Source organism: Pyrgilauda ruficollis, unplaced genomic scaffold, assembly GCF_017590135.1.
Source record: "Pyrgilauda ruficollis isolate IOZ18807 unplaced genomic scaffold, ASM1759013v1 scaffold36, whole genome shotgun sequence".
NCBI classification, from domain to species: Eukaryota; Metazoa; Chordata; class Aves; order Passeriformes; family Passeridae; genus Pyrgilauda; species Pyrgilauda ruficollis.
Window position 1 is genome coordinate 3,412,199 of NW_024525045.1, and position 14,748 is coordinate 3,426,946.

General features: G+C 36.6%; 1 protein-coding gene across 1 annotated transcript in view; it reads left to right on the forward strand.

Moving 5' to 3' along the window:
- Window positions 1–14,748, forward strand: part of DNER (delta/notch like EGF repeat containing) — a 113,384-nt gene that overhangs the window by 60,915 nt on the left and 37,721 nt on the right. Inside the window, exon 5 of the mRNA XM_041475700.1 lies at window positions 13,632–13,777. Coding sequence (XP_041331634.1) covers window positions 13,632–13,777 — 146 coding nt within the window. The remainder of the gene's footprint in view (window positions 1–13,631; window positions 13,778–14,748) is intronic.

Below are 14,748 nucleotides of genomic sequence, written 5' to 3' on the forward strand. Positions count from 1 at the left end.
GCTTTTGGCAAATGCTGCAGTATATAATTGAATGCTTGAGGTGTTTCTTTGTCAGGGATTGTGTTGTGGGATCCTTTGTAAAGAAGCTTAAGCCTGTAGACAGGAAAATTGAAAAAATACTTTACAAGATCAGATTTCCTATTATATTTTAACAGTGTTTAATTGCACTGCTTTTTATCTGCTGGTGTTGTCTCTGTGAATATGGAACCTTAGAAATATACTATTTGTTTCACTCAGCAATTAAATGTTAAGCATCTTTGTGGAAGCAGTATAATGAAAATAGCCTGGTACATTATTTTTAAGGGTATGGGAAATAACACAGATTTAAAGCTATATTTTTGCATAGACACAATAGACTTAATTAAATTGAGATTTCTGGGCAGATGTTTTATTTTACCAATGACATGAAACCAAAATCGTTGTAATAAAAGCACTTGTTATCTGCTTAAATATTTTTAAAGGAACTATAAGCTGGTACAATTGTTATTTGAAAACTTACCATGCTAATAAATATAAAATTAAAAACATTCTGATGTAGTAACATGGGAAAGAATTCCAAGTGTGTAGCCAATACAGAAAATCCCCAAATACAGAAGTAGTACCTTGTTCTCTCCTTTTTCAGCTATCACTTTCCAAAGATACTGCTTGAAGGTTGTTAGTAGAATAATTTAATTCTTATCATCAGTGGTTTCCTTCAGTGATGTTTATTTCCTTCAAATAATTTTCTACTTTCTTTTAATATTATTATTCCTTCTAAGATACTTAGTTTTAGGCCTTTTTTTTTTTTCACTTTTAATCTTGTTTTGCATTTAATTTATCAGAGTTAAAGCCTTCCTCTCATGTCTCTGGAATAAATTTTTGAATTTGCTTTTTGGTAGTTAATGTATGATAAAAGTATCCTGAAGACAGGATAATTGGTAGCTTTTATGCAGTGGTGAAAACGCTTAAAGGCACAGCTTGGTCTAAGCTGCTAAGCAGAGGGCCCAAGTTGCTCTGTGAAGGCTCCACTCAACTGTACAAGCCATGCAGCACAGGTTATTGGTTTAGATAACTAAAATATATATTGTGTTACTCTTTCATAGCTTGTCTTGTCCTCTTGTCTCTGTAGCTGAGTTTCTGTCACTGGGATTCTTACTCTGAATTTTTTATTGTGTGCTGGGTAACAGGAGGTGAAAATGTACCTTTTCCTAGATGAATATAACACGAGGCTTAATTCACAAAAAAGGCTTATTTCATGCAGTACAAGTATTGAGACCTCTTGCTTTACTTCCATGTGGTTTTCAATACTTTCTTTGGTTTTTCTTTTTGGTTATCTGATAGTGAAATTCTTTGTAAAATTTTCCAGCTGCTGAAACTAAGGAATGAATTTTTTAGTTTAAAAAAGAGCCTCTGAATTTCCTTCTCAGTTGTATGGAAATATTCTGCTTACTTCCCATCATCAGTTTCTGTCCAATGAAGTGTAGGTCATGGGTGTAAAACTTAAAAAGTAACTCAGTTATTTGGTGTGAAAATGAATTTTATTTTCACTCAGCTGAAATCCATAATTCTACTGAGGCTTATAGAAAAATAATTTGATCTTCAGATTTGATCCAGATATGTGGAAGAGGTCTGTCAATTTGATGTACCTTGCAAGTTTTTAATCACTTAGTTTTCAGTAAGTCACTTGAATAAAGTTTTACTTACAGACAAATTTCCATGTTTCTTGATAGACAAGAAAAACTTATTCTAAGGTACAATAAGGTAAAGTGGGTGATTTTATATTAGAAAAACAATAATGTTGCCAGTGCTTTTGTTGATGTTATTTAAGCTAGAATGGTATGAGGAGGCCACAAGATGCTGTAGGTTTCTGTAAGCAGAGTCACACAGAAAGGCTGTGGACCATGTCAGTTGATACATTTACTTTATATAATTTCCTCCTCTTTCCCCCACTCTTTTTCTGTTTATTCAAGCGTGATTTTAAAGGTTTCTTCTCTTAATTGGTGAATTTTGTACCAGGACACTTTTTTAATCTTGTAAAAATTTCTGATTAGAACTGTAAAAGAAAAATGAAGAAGATATGAGTGTTTTTTTTTGGTTTGACTTTTTTGTATGTGTGTGTCTCTTTTTGATCTACATCCTTTTTGAGTCATTTCTCACCGTGTTCCTTCCAAGTTTTGTTACTCAGCAAGGTACTTTAATTGCCTCTTGCAACTCTTTCTGAATAAGTTATTTATATCAAAGATAAAACATTTAGGGAAATATTATTTGTTTAGTGTTACCCTGTGGTGACACAAGTTTAAAGTTGTTGATACAAGATTGAAAAGACTCAGAAGTCAGCAGTAATGTGCTGATTTGCTGATCATGTGGCTCAGGGCACAGTGTCTAGAGGTTGGGAAGAATGCTGTTTTTGAGATCTAAAAATAGGCCCTGTCAGCACAGAGCTGTTCACCCCAGAGACAGTACCTGCACTGTGTGAGAATGAAGGGGAGAGCGTAGCGCAGCTCGGCCAAAAAGAGCACTCTGTGTTCCCTGATGAGGTTTATAAAATGGCTGCTGCGTCTGCAAACAGCCTATGCAGTGCAGGACAGAGCGATGGCGCTGTGATTGTGCAGCAGGATGGTGTGGTTTAATTACAGCATTGACCTGGCTGTGGCCAGCACAAGACTGGCTTGGACATTCTGTAACACATTCCTTCCATGTTTTGCTCAGAGGATTTTTAAAGAGTTTCTCTAAGATTTGCTACTGCACATGTGCCAGTCTTCTAAAATAATTTGTTGTGTTTTTTTAGAAAGTGTACTTATTAGCCATTGGGGAGGAAACCCCAGTATGGTTCAGGCTTTGAAGTGAGCAAGTGAGTTGTGTGGATTAGGAGGAGGATGAAGCACATGTCCCATGCCGAGGTGCTGGTGGCTTTCAGTGCCAGGTGACTGCTGGACAGAGGTGGTGATGAGGTGGCTGGTCTGCAGGACAGCCCAGCGAGCTGTTCATCTCTGCTCATGGTTTGCAGCAACAATATTTCTTTCAAAACTAAGATTTTAAAAAAGGATGTTTGAGAGCATTTCTGAACAGGAAATGTTTGTATTACCTATTATGTGGAGTGCTATGGGTGGGCATCAAGATTGGCCAAAGAGATAGTGAAAAAGAGAAGCAGGAGGGATTTAATAGTGTCTTTGAATAAGAGATGGAAATTAAGTGTTCAACATTAAAAACATTATTGAAGTAAAAGGCAGTCTTTCCATTAATTATACTTATAGATTCGTACTCTTTGTCCCAATGTTCTTTGAAGTTAATCAGTGATTCCTGCAAAACTATTTACGATATTTATAAAATGTCTCGTCAGTATTTGTTTTGTTTCTGGATCTTCATATATTCATGCTAGCAGTAATAGTACTAGAATTTTTGAAAATGAGTTAACTGCAAAACTTTACATTGTTAGAGGCATACACCTGTTCTTCGTTGCAATATATCTTGAAAAATTGAAATGAGATGAAACACATTTCAAAAGTCTGAAGAAGTGAGATAAGAGGTCCCTGATGCACCATCAGTTGGTGGAGTCGTCTTTCAGTAGTTCTCATGAATGGTAATAGGTTACAGCTAAGGATCTCTGGGGTGAGTTGAAATTGCTGCTTGTTATATGTTTTGGGGGAAATCTAATCTACCCAGCACTGTGCAGTCCTCTCTTTCAGGGAATAATACACTGGATTTTGGAATATGTATATAGTTTTCTATACTAGATTATTGCAAATGCTGAAGATTTACTGAATTGATTAAATAAAGCTGTCTTGAGAAAAAATTATGTATTAACATTTTTCTTTAAAAAATAAAAAAGGGCTTTGAAGGACATTCTCTGCTTGTATGGCATCTCCCACAAAAATCCTTTATGATTTGTTGCATGCATCTCTTTTATCCAAGCATGCTATCACGCTGTGACTGAGAACTGGAACATTAATTTTGAGAACATAGGTTGCTGTCAAAATACTGAGAAAACCAAATCCAGTGTATAATAAAAGCATTAAAATATTTCCTTTTTTTTAATGCTCACATTTTAGGAGTTTTGCAGTGTTTGTACACCATCTGCTTCTGCACGAGTCAGTTAATCCACCCTGGTGCTAAATTAATATATCTGTTTACTAAGGCAACAGTTCTGTGCTTCAGGTGTATCCAAAGGTGCACCTGTGGCTGGCAGACTTGCAGTCAGGCAGGTCTAATTTCACAGTTTCCATTCTGCTTGGAAAACTGGTGTGTATACACCTGTGTGGCTGTACAGATAGCAGATCATATTTAACAGTCCACTTAACAGCCAGGGCACAGAACAACCATAGCTTCTTTTTAATGAATTTGGAGATTAGTAATAATTAATGGAATCATAGAATATGCTGAGTTGGAAGGGATTCATCAGGATCATTGAACTCCTGGTCCTGCACAAGACACTCAAAGAATCCCACCCTGTGCCTGAGAGCATTGTCCAAACACTTCCTGAACTCTGTCAGCCTTGGTGCTGTGACCACTGCCCTGGGGAGCCTGTTCCAGTGCCCATACACCCTCTGGATGATAAATATTTTCCTAATATCTGACCTAAGCCTCCCCTGACGCAGCTTCATACCATTATCCTTTTCATACCAGTACAAAACTGCATATTATGACTATTGTAAGATTATTACTTAGTTTTAAGAAATGTTTATTTGGAGGTTTTGGAATAATGTAGAAGGTGGAGCTGGCACTGCCGACTCTGTGTGCATGCAGCCTATTTCCTTTCTTTCTCCTAAAACATTAAAAAATGAAATTATGTTTTGAGGTCTTTACCATGGCTGTTAGGATAGTATTTCTGTTGAAAAAAGATCTTATCAGCTTTCATGATAAAATGTTGGAAAAATTGCTCTTCTGCCTCGGTGTGCCCAGAGCTGAAGCAATAATGATAGGAGCTCCTTCAGAAAAATAGTAAAACAAGCAGCTGGGCACTAGTATTTTGCTTCCATTTCCCCATAGGTAATATGATAGAAAATTTGTATATAATTGTAAAAAAAAGGCTTGTAAATAGCTTGAAACTACTTGCTTTTAGACTTTGTGCTTTATTTAGCACTTCCACGGTGCTGCTTAAGCAGCTGCTTAAAAAGCAGCTTTCATGAGATATTGCTACATTAGCTTTTTAGCTTATTGTCTGCTTATAAAATCAAAGGAAGACATTTATAAGCAAAATTGCTACTTCTCAGATAAGCCCTTGCAGATAATAAGGTAGAAAGTTCAACATTTAATATGAATTAATATTTTTATCTGAACAGAAAATAAGTCCTCCAGCACAACCTTTAAATTATAATGTTTTTTTTCATCATAGCAAACCGAAACTGACGTAGACTTGTCAGTTGACGTTGCTTGGCATGTCATCTGGTTTTCTCCAAGATGCCCAGCCTTTTAGATCAATACAATATAATTAGCTGCTTTAAACTATAATTATCAAGTATTTAAAAAAATATTTCCTTAAATAAAGTCGGTAGCTGTACAAACTCACTTGAAAATAGGTGCTCTAGCATCTTTGTGGTGAGATGAAGAGTACTGATGCCATTCAAATGCCAACACCTCTAAGGCAGCTTGCTTGGATTCCACAAAACTTTTTGATGTTTGGCTTAAAAAGGAAAATTAATGCTTGGCTTCTGAAGCACAAGATATCTGCTGCTTTTTAATAAGTGTGGGAGCCATATGGTTCTGTGTCAGGAAGGATAATATTTTCCAATCCAAAATGCTGTCCTGCCTTTCAAAGGCAGCAAAGTATTTTTTTTTCTGATTCTGCCCTGAGCAGTTATTTACTCTTTTGTTGTTCTTTGATTATTCAATGAGTTTCCCTGCAAGACCTTATCATGTATTAAGGAGTAGTCACCACCAATACTTGTGCAGTTATATTGAATAGGCAAAATGAAACATTTGAATGAAAAATATTATATGAAATAAAAATAATATAGAGAGATATTTTGAAACAAGTTGGTCTTTTTTAACTCTTCTTGTCTGGAAATAGGATTTCTGATTAGGAGGCAAACTGTAGCTGGGGTTTTGAGATGTTTTTTATTGTTACAGGCCTCTAAAACATGCACACATTTCTGTCTAAAGAAAGCAGTTTACTGCATCTTGAAATTGTTTTCACTTAAGCAAAAAATTAAATAGGACAATTTTATTTCATAATAGGAGATGTGTGAATTGAATTCACTGAAAGCCACGTAATCAAGTTACTCTAGCTTTAACAAGTTGCCATGTCTGAGCTGAGCATCTGTGTGAGCTCCCAGTCCACAGCATATTGAGTCATTTGACTTAACCCTCTTTCACTCTGGGCCTAATTAAATCTCTGTGCCCTGCACATGCTGTGGTGATGTGCAGAACCCCTGCCCGTGTGCGTGACTGTTCTGCTCCTTTTGTGCAAGGCGGCCTCGCTGGGGGGAGTTGGTGACAACTGCTCCAGTTTGTGGGGTTCTCAATCTTAAGTGTGTAATTTGCCTGGAAGGACCCTATTGTCTGCAGATTTGAGCACTGTGCTCAACAGAACATTTCCCTGGGGTTCTGGCCACAAGAGCTAACCTTGCAGAAAATAGCCTTTTGGTAAGCAATAGCAGCAGCAGCAAAGTGTGAACTGCAAGAAAAGTGCAGTGAAGTGTTAATTTCAATGATTTATTTTAAATGCTGTTGGCCTATATAAGAGAGGGTATCTTGGTAAGTATGATAAAATAAATATCCTGTCCTTTGTGATCAAGTTGCATGTACCTTGTTTCACATATAAGTAGATGTAAACAACACACTAGTTACTATTTTCATACATTGTATTATGTTTTAAGCTAGCATTTAAATAATTTTTAGTCTTTAGAGTGATCTTTAATTAATCAGTAAATTATTCAAAAATAATTTCTATTCACTTCTATTTCTAGCAAGTAACAATGGGAAATTATTTTTCTGGTCTGTATTTGGAGGTTCATCTACTCAAATTTGTAATGTTTGGTGAAATACCTTTTGTTTTTCTCCTTAAGGTTCCTCTTTCTTCAAATATTACTTCTGTGACCAATTCACAATCAAGATAATAATATTTATTTTAAGTTGATCACATAGTTGTTTGCATGGTAAAATCTTGGACAGACTGCTTAGCCTGATCCGTGGAATACGGATACCAGTGCATAACTGGTACATTGTCTCAACAGTGTGAGACGCTTTTCAATAATGCTTGTAAAATGCGATGAGATGTTCAGCTAGTAGTGTAACAAAGTAGGGTAGCCACCAATAGAGCCTCTCAGTTGAACCAGTCACTAGAGATATATCCTAGCCAACCTGGCCATCCCCTCTTCTGCAGCTTCCCTTTGTGCAGTCCCAGCTATGCCATTTGTATTCCACCACACTTAACTACGTTTGCGAAGTGTGGAATCAGAGGTTCTAGTGATCTATGTTTGGGGCCAAAACAGTTCTGTGCCAGCTTGGCAACTTGACTGAAATGCTGATAAATAAAGATACATTGGGAAATTGTGATATAGGAAATCTTTTAGAAGAATAGTCTTGTCACCCCTTGCTGGGCTTTCCCCATTACTTTGGACTGTAAGCAGAGTCCTTGAAGCTGTGGGAGAAGGGCACCGTAAGCTACTGCCACAACTCCTTAATAAGCTGAATGCAAGTGGCTTTGTAAGAGTAAGTGTGCTCCTGCTAGCTGTTTTATAATTCTGCCATGGGGTTTGGTCCAGTCAAGTTATTAAGTTGGATAATTGTTTAAGTAACAGTGAAATTCAGAAACTGACATTTGTTATAGAGGAAATGTAGTTATAGTGGAACACGGGACTTTGCTATGCTAAATGAATTCAACTGTTTTGCTCAGTTCACAAATATATTTTTACTACGAGTCCTGCAAAACTGAGCTCCAGCTTGCAAGCTGTGTGCTGTTTCTTCCCAAAGTTTTGGTAATAATTTTCTGACACCCAAATTTTGCTTTCTCTTACACCAGTGTAATACTGTCATTGTCAATCTGCCTCTGGTAGAACTCTGGGATTGTTACTGAGGATGTAACTTGAGCAGCAGCACTCTTACCTTTTAGTGGTTATGCCTGAGAAGAGAGTGTATGTTTGATTTTAGGAGCCCAGGCTGTTTTCATTGCTAGTAGCGAAGGAAGAAAGCATATCCATCTAAAACTGACTGTGGCTATGAATGCCATTTGGAGAAGACAATGAATGTGATGAGAAGGTTTTCAGCCACCTCCCAGGAAAAAATTCTTTAAATTGCTGTTTCATGTGAGATTGTGAAAAACAAAATATTTGAAACAGTTCTTGAACTATTCTCATTAGAATCTATATATACTTTCAAAAGCAGTATCTGACCAAGGCTTCTGTGAATAAAGCACAGTAAGCACGCTGATCTATATAGAATTTGGGAGAGTTTTACCACCTATAAATAGTGCTATTTGTGGACAAAATAGCAATTTTGCTATTGCAGCTGTATTTTTGTATCCCCAGATGCTATGTTGCCTAGCAGCATCGTTAGAGAGTGATCTCAGATGTTCTGTACGGTGCTGATGGCACTGATGTACTGCATCAAAGATTGCAAATGGCATTGATTACCTGTTCCTCACTTCTCATTTTCTTATGTATGATAATCATCCTGAGGCAAACTAGGAAAGGATTCCTGACCCATTTTTCATATTCTGTAGAGCAGTATTGGTGTCAATGTCCTGAGGGGATTGGTAGGCCTTAATGACCCTTAGTATTAGTGTCAGGGGAAGGGGAGGGGTAAATGTTTGTCCATTTGTAAATCAAAAGCTGGCCTCTACTACTTTAACATGTAAAGGTAAATTTTCAGAATTGAGTGCATCATGAGAACATCTTGTCATGCTTTTTCATTTGTTAGGTCTCTAAAATGAGTTGAACGTGACTTGTGTGTGCAAGAGAAGGATTGAGCTTGTTTAGATTTGCTAGATGGAAAACTATTTGAGACTGTGATATGCAGTGCCATAACAGAGGGAAATTGGTTCATATAGTTAATTTCCAACTTCATGCTTAGATCCAAAAAGGCACTGAAGCATGGTGGTGATTAGTACAGACCTCTGTTTTCATAGTAATTTTCATGGTATTGAATGCTACCTATATCACATGACATGGACATGAAATAGTCTTTGGATAAAATTTGGGCATCAAAAATTTTAGGAGGAAGAACTAGAATTCATTCCTTTTTTTTTCTTTTTTTTGTTTTGGTGGGTACTGTAATAATATAGTTCTCTTTCTTTCCTAGCTTCCTCTTTTTAAGTATTCTTATGTCTGCAAAGTTCAATGGCCATAAAAAAAGGTTGAGCATATTGCCCACTCTTATTTAGCTCACTGGATGTTTTCTTTTGTGATGGGAGAGATATGGTCAAACAGAAAATTCCTCTGGACTCTTTTACACTTTAGGTTAATTCTATGACTTTCCATCATGTGTGGATGAACTATCAGATATACTTACGTAGCTTCAATCCTAGACCAGTAAGGTTTATAAAGGATGCTCATTATGCTCTTGTAATAGCAGTGTTTTTTCTAGAAGCTGAAATCAGATGTGGAAGTATCACAGCTTCACTATGTTACTGCATGACAAGAGCTGAAGATACGGTGCAGGCACACCAAGTACTGCTGCTTTGATCCTGAAGGACTGATGCAATCTGTTTTTCTTCCATTTAATGATATCTCAGTTTCCCATTTTCCAAATAATGAATAGCTGACTGTACTGTACATGGGGAATGGGGTGGACAATCTACATCACCTTATTCTGGGGCCCTTTTTAGTTTTCCTACCATCTTGCCTTACCAATGCCCTTGGTGCAAGGGCTGCTTGCTGTGCAGGAGAGCTGTAGGCACTTAGTGTCTTTGAGAACTTCACTGCTTTGCAAGATGTTGAAGTTGGCTACTGACCCCAAAAGCTTTTGGTGTGGGAAAGTGTTGAGAGAGAAAAAGAGAACAGATGGAAACTGATAGACATCCCACTGCTGTCTCATTTCCTTGGGAAACCAGGCTAAAAATAAGTTCAAAACTTGAGGACTGATACTTTGTTTTGAGTGCCCAATCCTGCCTTGGCAGTCATTCTCACTCATCCAAGAAACCTTTAGGTGAACTCAAAGATCTACTCTTCTGTGAACTGGAACTAAAAGGATAATCTACTGTTTCAACCAAAGGTGGATATCTTTGGAATAGAAGTATTCACTGTGTGGAATACAGAGAGATACCTTTGAGCCAAATGCAAACGGCGTTGCTGTGTGCCAGAGCATGTGGGGTGCATACTAAGAGTTAGTGAATGATTTCTAGTGATGTCTTTTGCCTTTTGCTACCATTTTATGCAATATGATAACCTTCTTGGTGCTCTGTTAGCTTCAGTCTTCCCTATTTTGACTGTCCACTGTGGACCAGCTCGCTGACCTCAGACTGTTGTGCTTAGAAGGAAGGTATTGCTCAGAAATGGAGCTTGGGGGAAGCAAATCCGTTTGTCTAGTCTAGAAAGCATACTCAATTAATGTTTGAGTACTGGTAACCTGAATGGCATGATATGATCTTCTTGAAGTATCTGGACATAATGATGACACCTGTCATCTTTTAGTTTGACTTTATTACTTTTTTTTCATTCTTAACTTTCTTGATATGAGTAAAATAGAAGCACCTGTACCTTGTGCTCCTAGACATATGTGTGTGGAACTGCCAGGGTGGAAGGAGCTGTAGTGTATTTTACCATGCTTTCTGCTGAGGAAATTGTGCAGGCATTTCCCAGACTATCAAATGTGTGTGCAAAAAGCTTGAAAATGCCTCCTGTGTAATCTAAATGGCTACTCACATCACATTATGATTTATTAGGCTTGAGAATTGTTTCTGTAACATTACTGTAAATAACTCAACCCTGAATTCTGCAACTAAAAATGCTTTGATGCCATTATGTTTTAACTGGATTTAGAAAACCAGCAAGGTTGAACTGAACAAAATTACCTTTTGGTATAAACTGCTGTAATATTTTTCTCCAGACCTGAGATGAAAGGAGCTGTAAATATGGTTCTGAAATTATTCTCCCATCTAGAAGTTAAAAATAGAACTTAAAACTCACTCTAGTTCAGTTGCTGTTATGGGAACTGGGGAAAGAATTAATTGAAGTGCTATGACCTGAGTTAAGCAGGGTGTTATATTTAGATGGTCAGACAAGCTTCTTTTAGCCTTAAAACCTAGACATCTCAGAACGTTATATGCAACTTCTATCAAATGAAAATAAATACCCATGTTTGTCTTTTTCTAGTATTTACAAATTAGGTGAGATAATTAGAAATTGCAGGAAAATGTGTGGCATTCCAGAGAGAATAATGATTTTTTCAGTGGTTTGCCTAAGGGCTTTCAATACCAAAATAGTAACAAGATTCAAAGTACAAAGAAGGTTGATTTAATATTTCTTTAGGGAACTGTCCTGAAGAATATGTAACAATCTGCTTCAGACAAGGAAATGTGAACCCAAAGACATTTTCTAAATACCACATTCTTCCAAGCATTCACATATAATTGCATGACTGCCAGTGACAATAACATTCAATTGTTAAAGAAAAATTCTGGCTGCATCTTTGAACAGATGGGTAAAAATGGGGTATGTATTGAGGCCAGAATAAATTGGCTTGCTTTGAAGAGGTCATCAGATTACAATAATCTTCACTAGCCAAAACAGACCATTAGGCATTTGGATCTATACTCAATACATGTGTTTTTGTTTTTTTTTTTTTTTTTTTTTTTTTTTTAATATTAGGCATTTGGAACTATACCCAATACATGTGTTTTTGGTTTGTTTTTTTTTTTAATTTTTTATTTTTTTAATCTGATCCTTTAGAACATTCAGCTAACTTGTAGAGGCTGTACTCAAGCCAGGGATGTCTATGTAGGACATAAGATTTTCCTGTTTGAAGGTAGGGTTTAGGGATCATAGACAACCAATAGCTGAAGGAATGCAGCATTTTAAAAAGTGAATTCTAAAAATGAAGAACAAAGAATGCAAGTCTTTGTGGAAACATGATTGTGTGGAATTTGTAGAATTAGTCATGCTTGACACTTCCATATGCAAAATGTAAGTAATGCTTAGCAGCTGTTCTGAAAGAGAATTTGCTTGAAGTTCTGTTTCATGAAACTTTTGTTCCTGTTCATTAAAAATATTTTATTTTTTTTTCTTTTAACTAGATGTGCTATCTCCAGTCTGTAATGCAAGAAGATTTCATGAAACTTTTATTCCTGTTCATTAAAAATATTTTGTTTTATTTTTTTTCTTTTAACTAGATGTGCTATCTCCAGTCTGTAATGCAAGAAGCTGAACTGCATATTTGAAACTCCTTAGAGGTTTAGGCTGTAAATGGATTTTGCAATTTGAAGTGGAAAAATCTAAGAAAAAACTTTCTGTGTCATACACTGCATCTCTTTAGTGTTGTTCTTTTTAAAATTAAGGATATTTGTTTTTAAAAAACCCATCATTTTTTGCTTAAATTCTCTCTATATTTTCTAAAGAAAAGGGGAATCACAGAATGGTTCTGTGCCTGCAACATTCTATTCTGTTCCTACAGTCTTAGACCCTTTGGAATCTACTTTCATGGAGGATAGTGAAGTCAAGGTTTGACAGTCTATGGAAGGATCTTTGGTGGGTTTTTATGCACAAATTCTGCATACAGTATATACACAATACCAAACCCACATTTTTGTGTCATTTATTCTCCCCAAACAAAACAGTTAATAGATGCCACACACGGAAGGGCTGTGGAGCAGGAGTCTAATCAGTGTGCTGGAATGAGGCAGCTCAAGCACAAGTACAGGAGCAGGGGCTGTGTATTTTGACATGAACTCTGACTTTATCCCATATGTCATGGACTCTGTGTGTGCCCCATTTTATCTTTCCTGTTGTCCTTTTATTTTTCACATAAATCTGTTAAGAATGTGTGACAGTGAAGTTATGCTCCACTGTGTTTTAATAGCTACCAACCACAATTTTTTCCTTCCGTGCAATTACAGGTGCTAACCAGAGATTCGTGAATCTTCCTGTTCCTTGTCCAGTGTTCCCATTTCCATGTTCAGTTTATCTTTACCTGCCATGTCAGCTTATAGAGGGATCATATCAGACATTCGATAATACTTGTATTGCAAATGCACAAAGAAATGCTGTCAAGTGGTATAAGTATATTCTTGCAAACTTCATAAAAAACAGAAGCAAAGGGATTCTCCATCTTTTACCAGTGTAGTGAATCTGGGTGCTTTTTAGCTCTGAAAGTAACTTTTATGAATTCATTTAAGCATATTTCTCCACAAAACTTGATTTTAATGTTCCTTGTTGTTAAAGACATTAAAGAAATGTATTTTTTAACTTTCCAAAAAGTAGCAGGCAAAAGCATTTATTTTTGAAACATAAAAAAATGTAGATTTGAGCTCTAGAAGTAGATATGTTTCACCATCCTGTCTTCCTTTTTTTTAATCAATACAATGAGGTTTGTCTCCAAACTGTATTTTAATTTGTATTTACATGCCTTGCAATCAGAGAGGTGTGTATTAGTATGAGCAATTTTGTTCTTAGTTGACAGTTTATTTCAAATCAGCTTTATTTTTTTGTCTGGCTGCAGAACATTAAGAGTATCAGTCTATTTTGTCATGTAACAAGAATATTTTCTTTTTTTTAAAAAAGGTTTTTTAAATGATTCAGTTACCAAGTGCATTGTGGCTCTACGCTTGACTGTGGTGGTGAAAGTGAGTACCTGCATGCCTGTGGGAGGCCATTCAGACAACTTCCCATGTTCAGGGAAGGGGAAATGCATCACCAAGCCAGATGAGGTAAGGTCAAGACATTCCTGTAATGTGGCAATTCCATGATAATTGAAACAGGGCAAATTGTCCTTGGTGTTTGTACCTTGCAGCTGTGTAACAGGCATCGAAAGCTCTCAGCTGTTACTAAATAATAACAATATTTATCTGCTATACCTGAAAATCAAGCACTTGAAGAAAGAAAATAACAGAATTGAGACGCAAAGATTCATACCCTGCCCTGGCAATAAAAACAATGGTTCAAATCAGGTGTAAGGGAACTTGTACTGCATCTTACAGTCACTGTAGAAGAAAGTTTCCCTAAAGGAGGACCACGGCTTGGGCACTTGGGATCTCCAATCTCCAGAGCAATGCGCTCAGATTTGTTAAATTCTCAACCTTGTCGTAGGTTTTAGGTCAGCTTTAATCTAGTGCTTCTCTCTCTACCTCTAAATAACTGCTTACTCAGAATAGACTGACCAGTGCAATGGAATTACCTGACCGTAATTATGAGAAGAAGCAGAATGGAGTAATTTGGTAGTGGTGGCAAGGTTTCCTGTACAGCTTTGTGCTTTACGTAATCCTGCATTGAGGGATTATGATGGCAATTCCACTGGACATTGGGGATTTTGTGTGATCTAGCAACATAAGAAAATAAGAACCAAATCTGTCAAATTTGCAGTCTGTATTTTGCTTTTACAAAACCAGATTGGGCTTTTGTGATTTAGATACTGTATACTCTGTTACCTTCTATACATGTTACTTTTTATTTCATGGATTAAAAGTCATTTGCAACACAAATATGCGCAGTTAATCTTTGGTTTTATTATTATTCATTTGGGAGATAAAAGCAGTAGTAACTGTTGAGTAAATATTAACAGCTGTGAGCCTGCTGTGAGCACAAAAAATTTGGCATACTGAGTGAATTCACTTGTAGTTCATCTGCTACCATTTTCTGATTTAAATTCTCAATAAGCATGTTTGATAGAAAATGGTGCTTT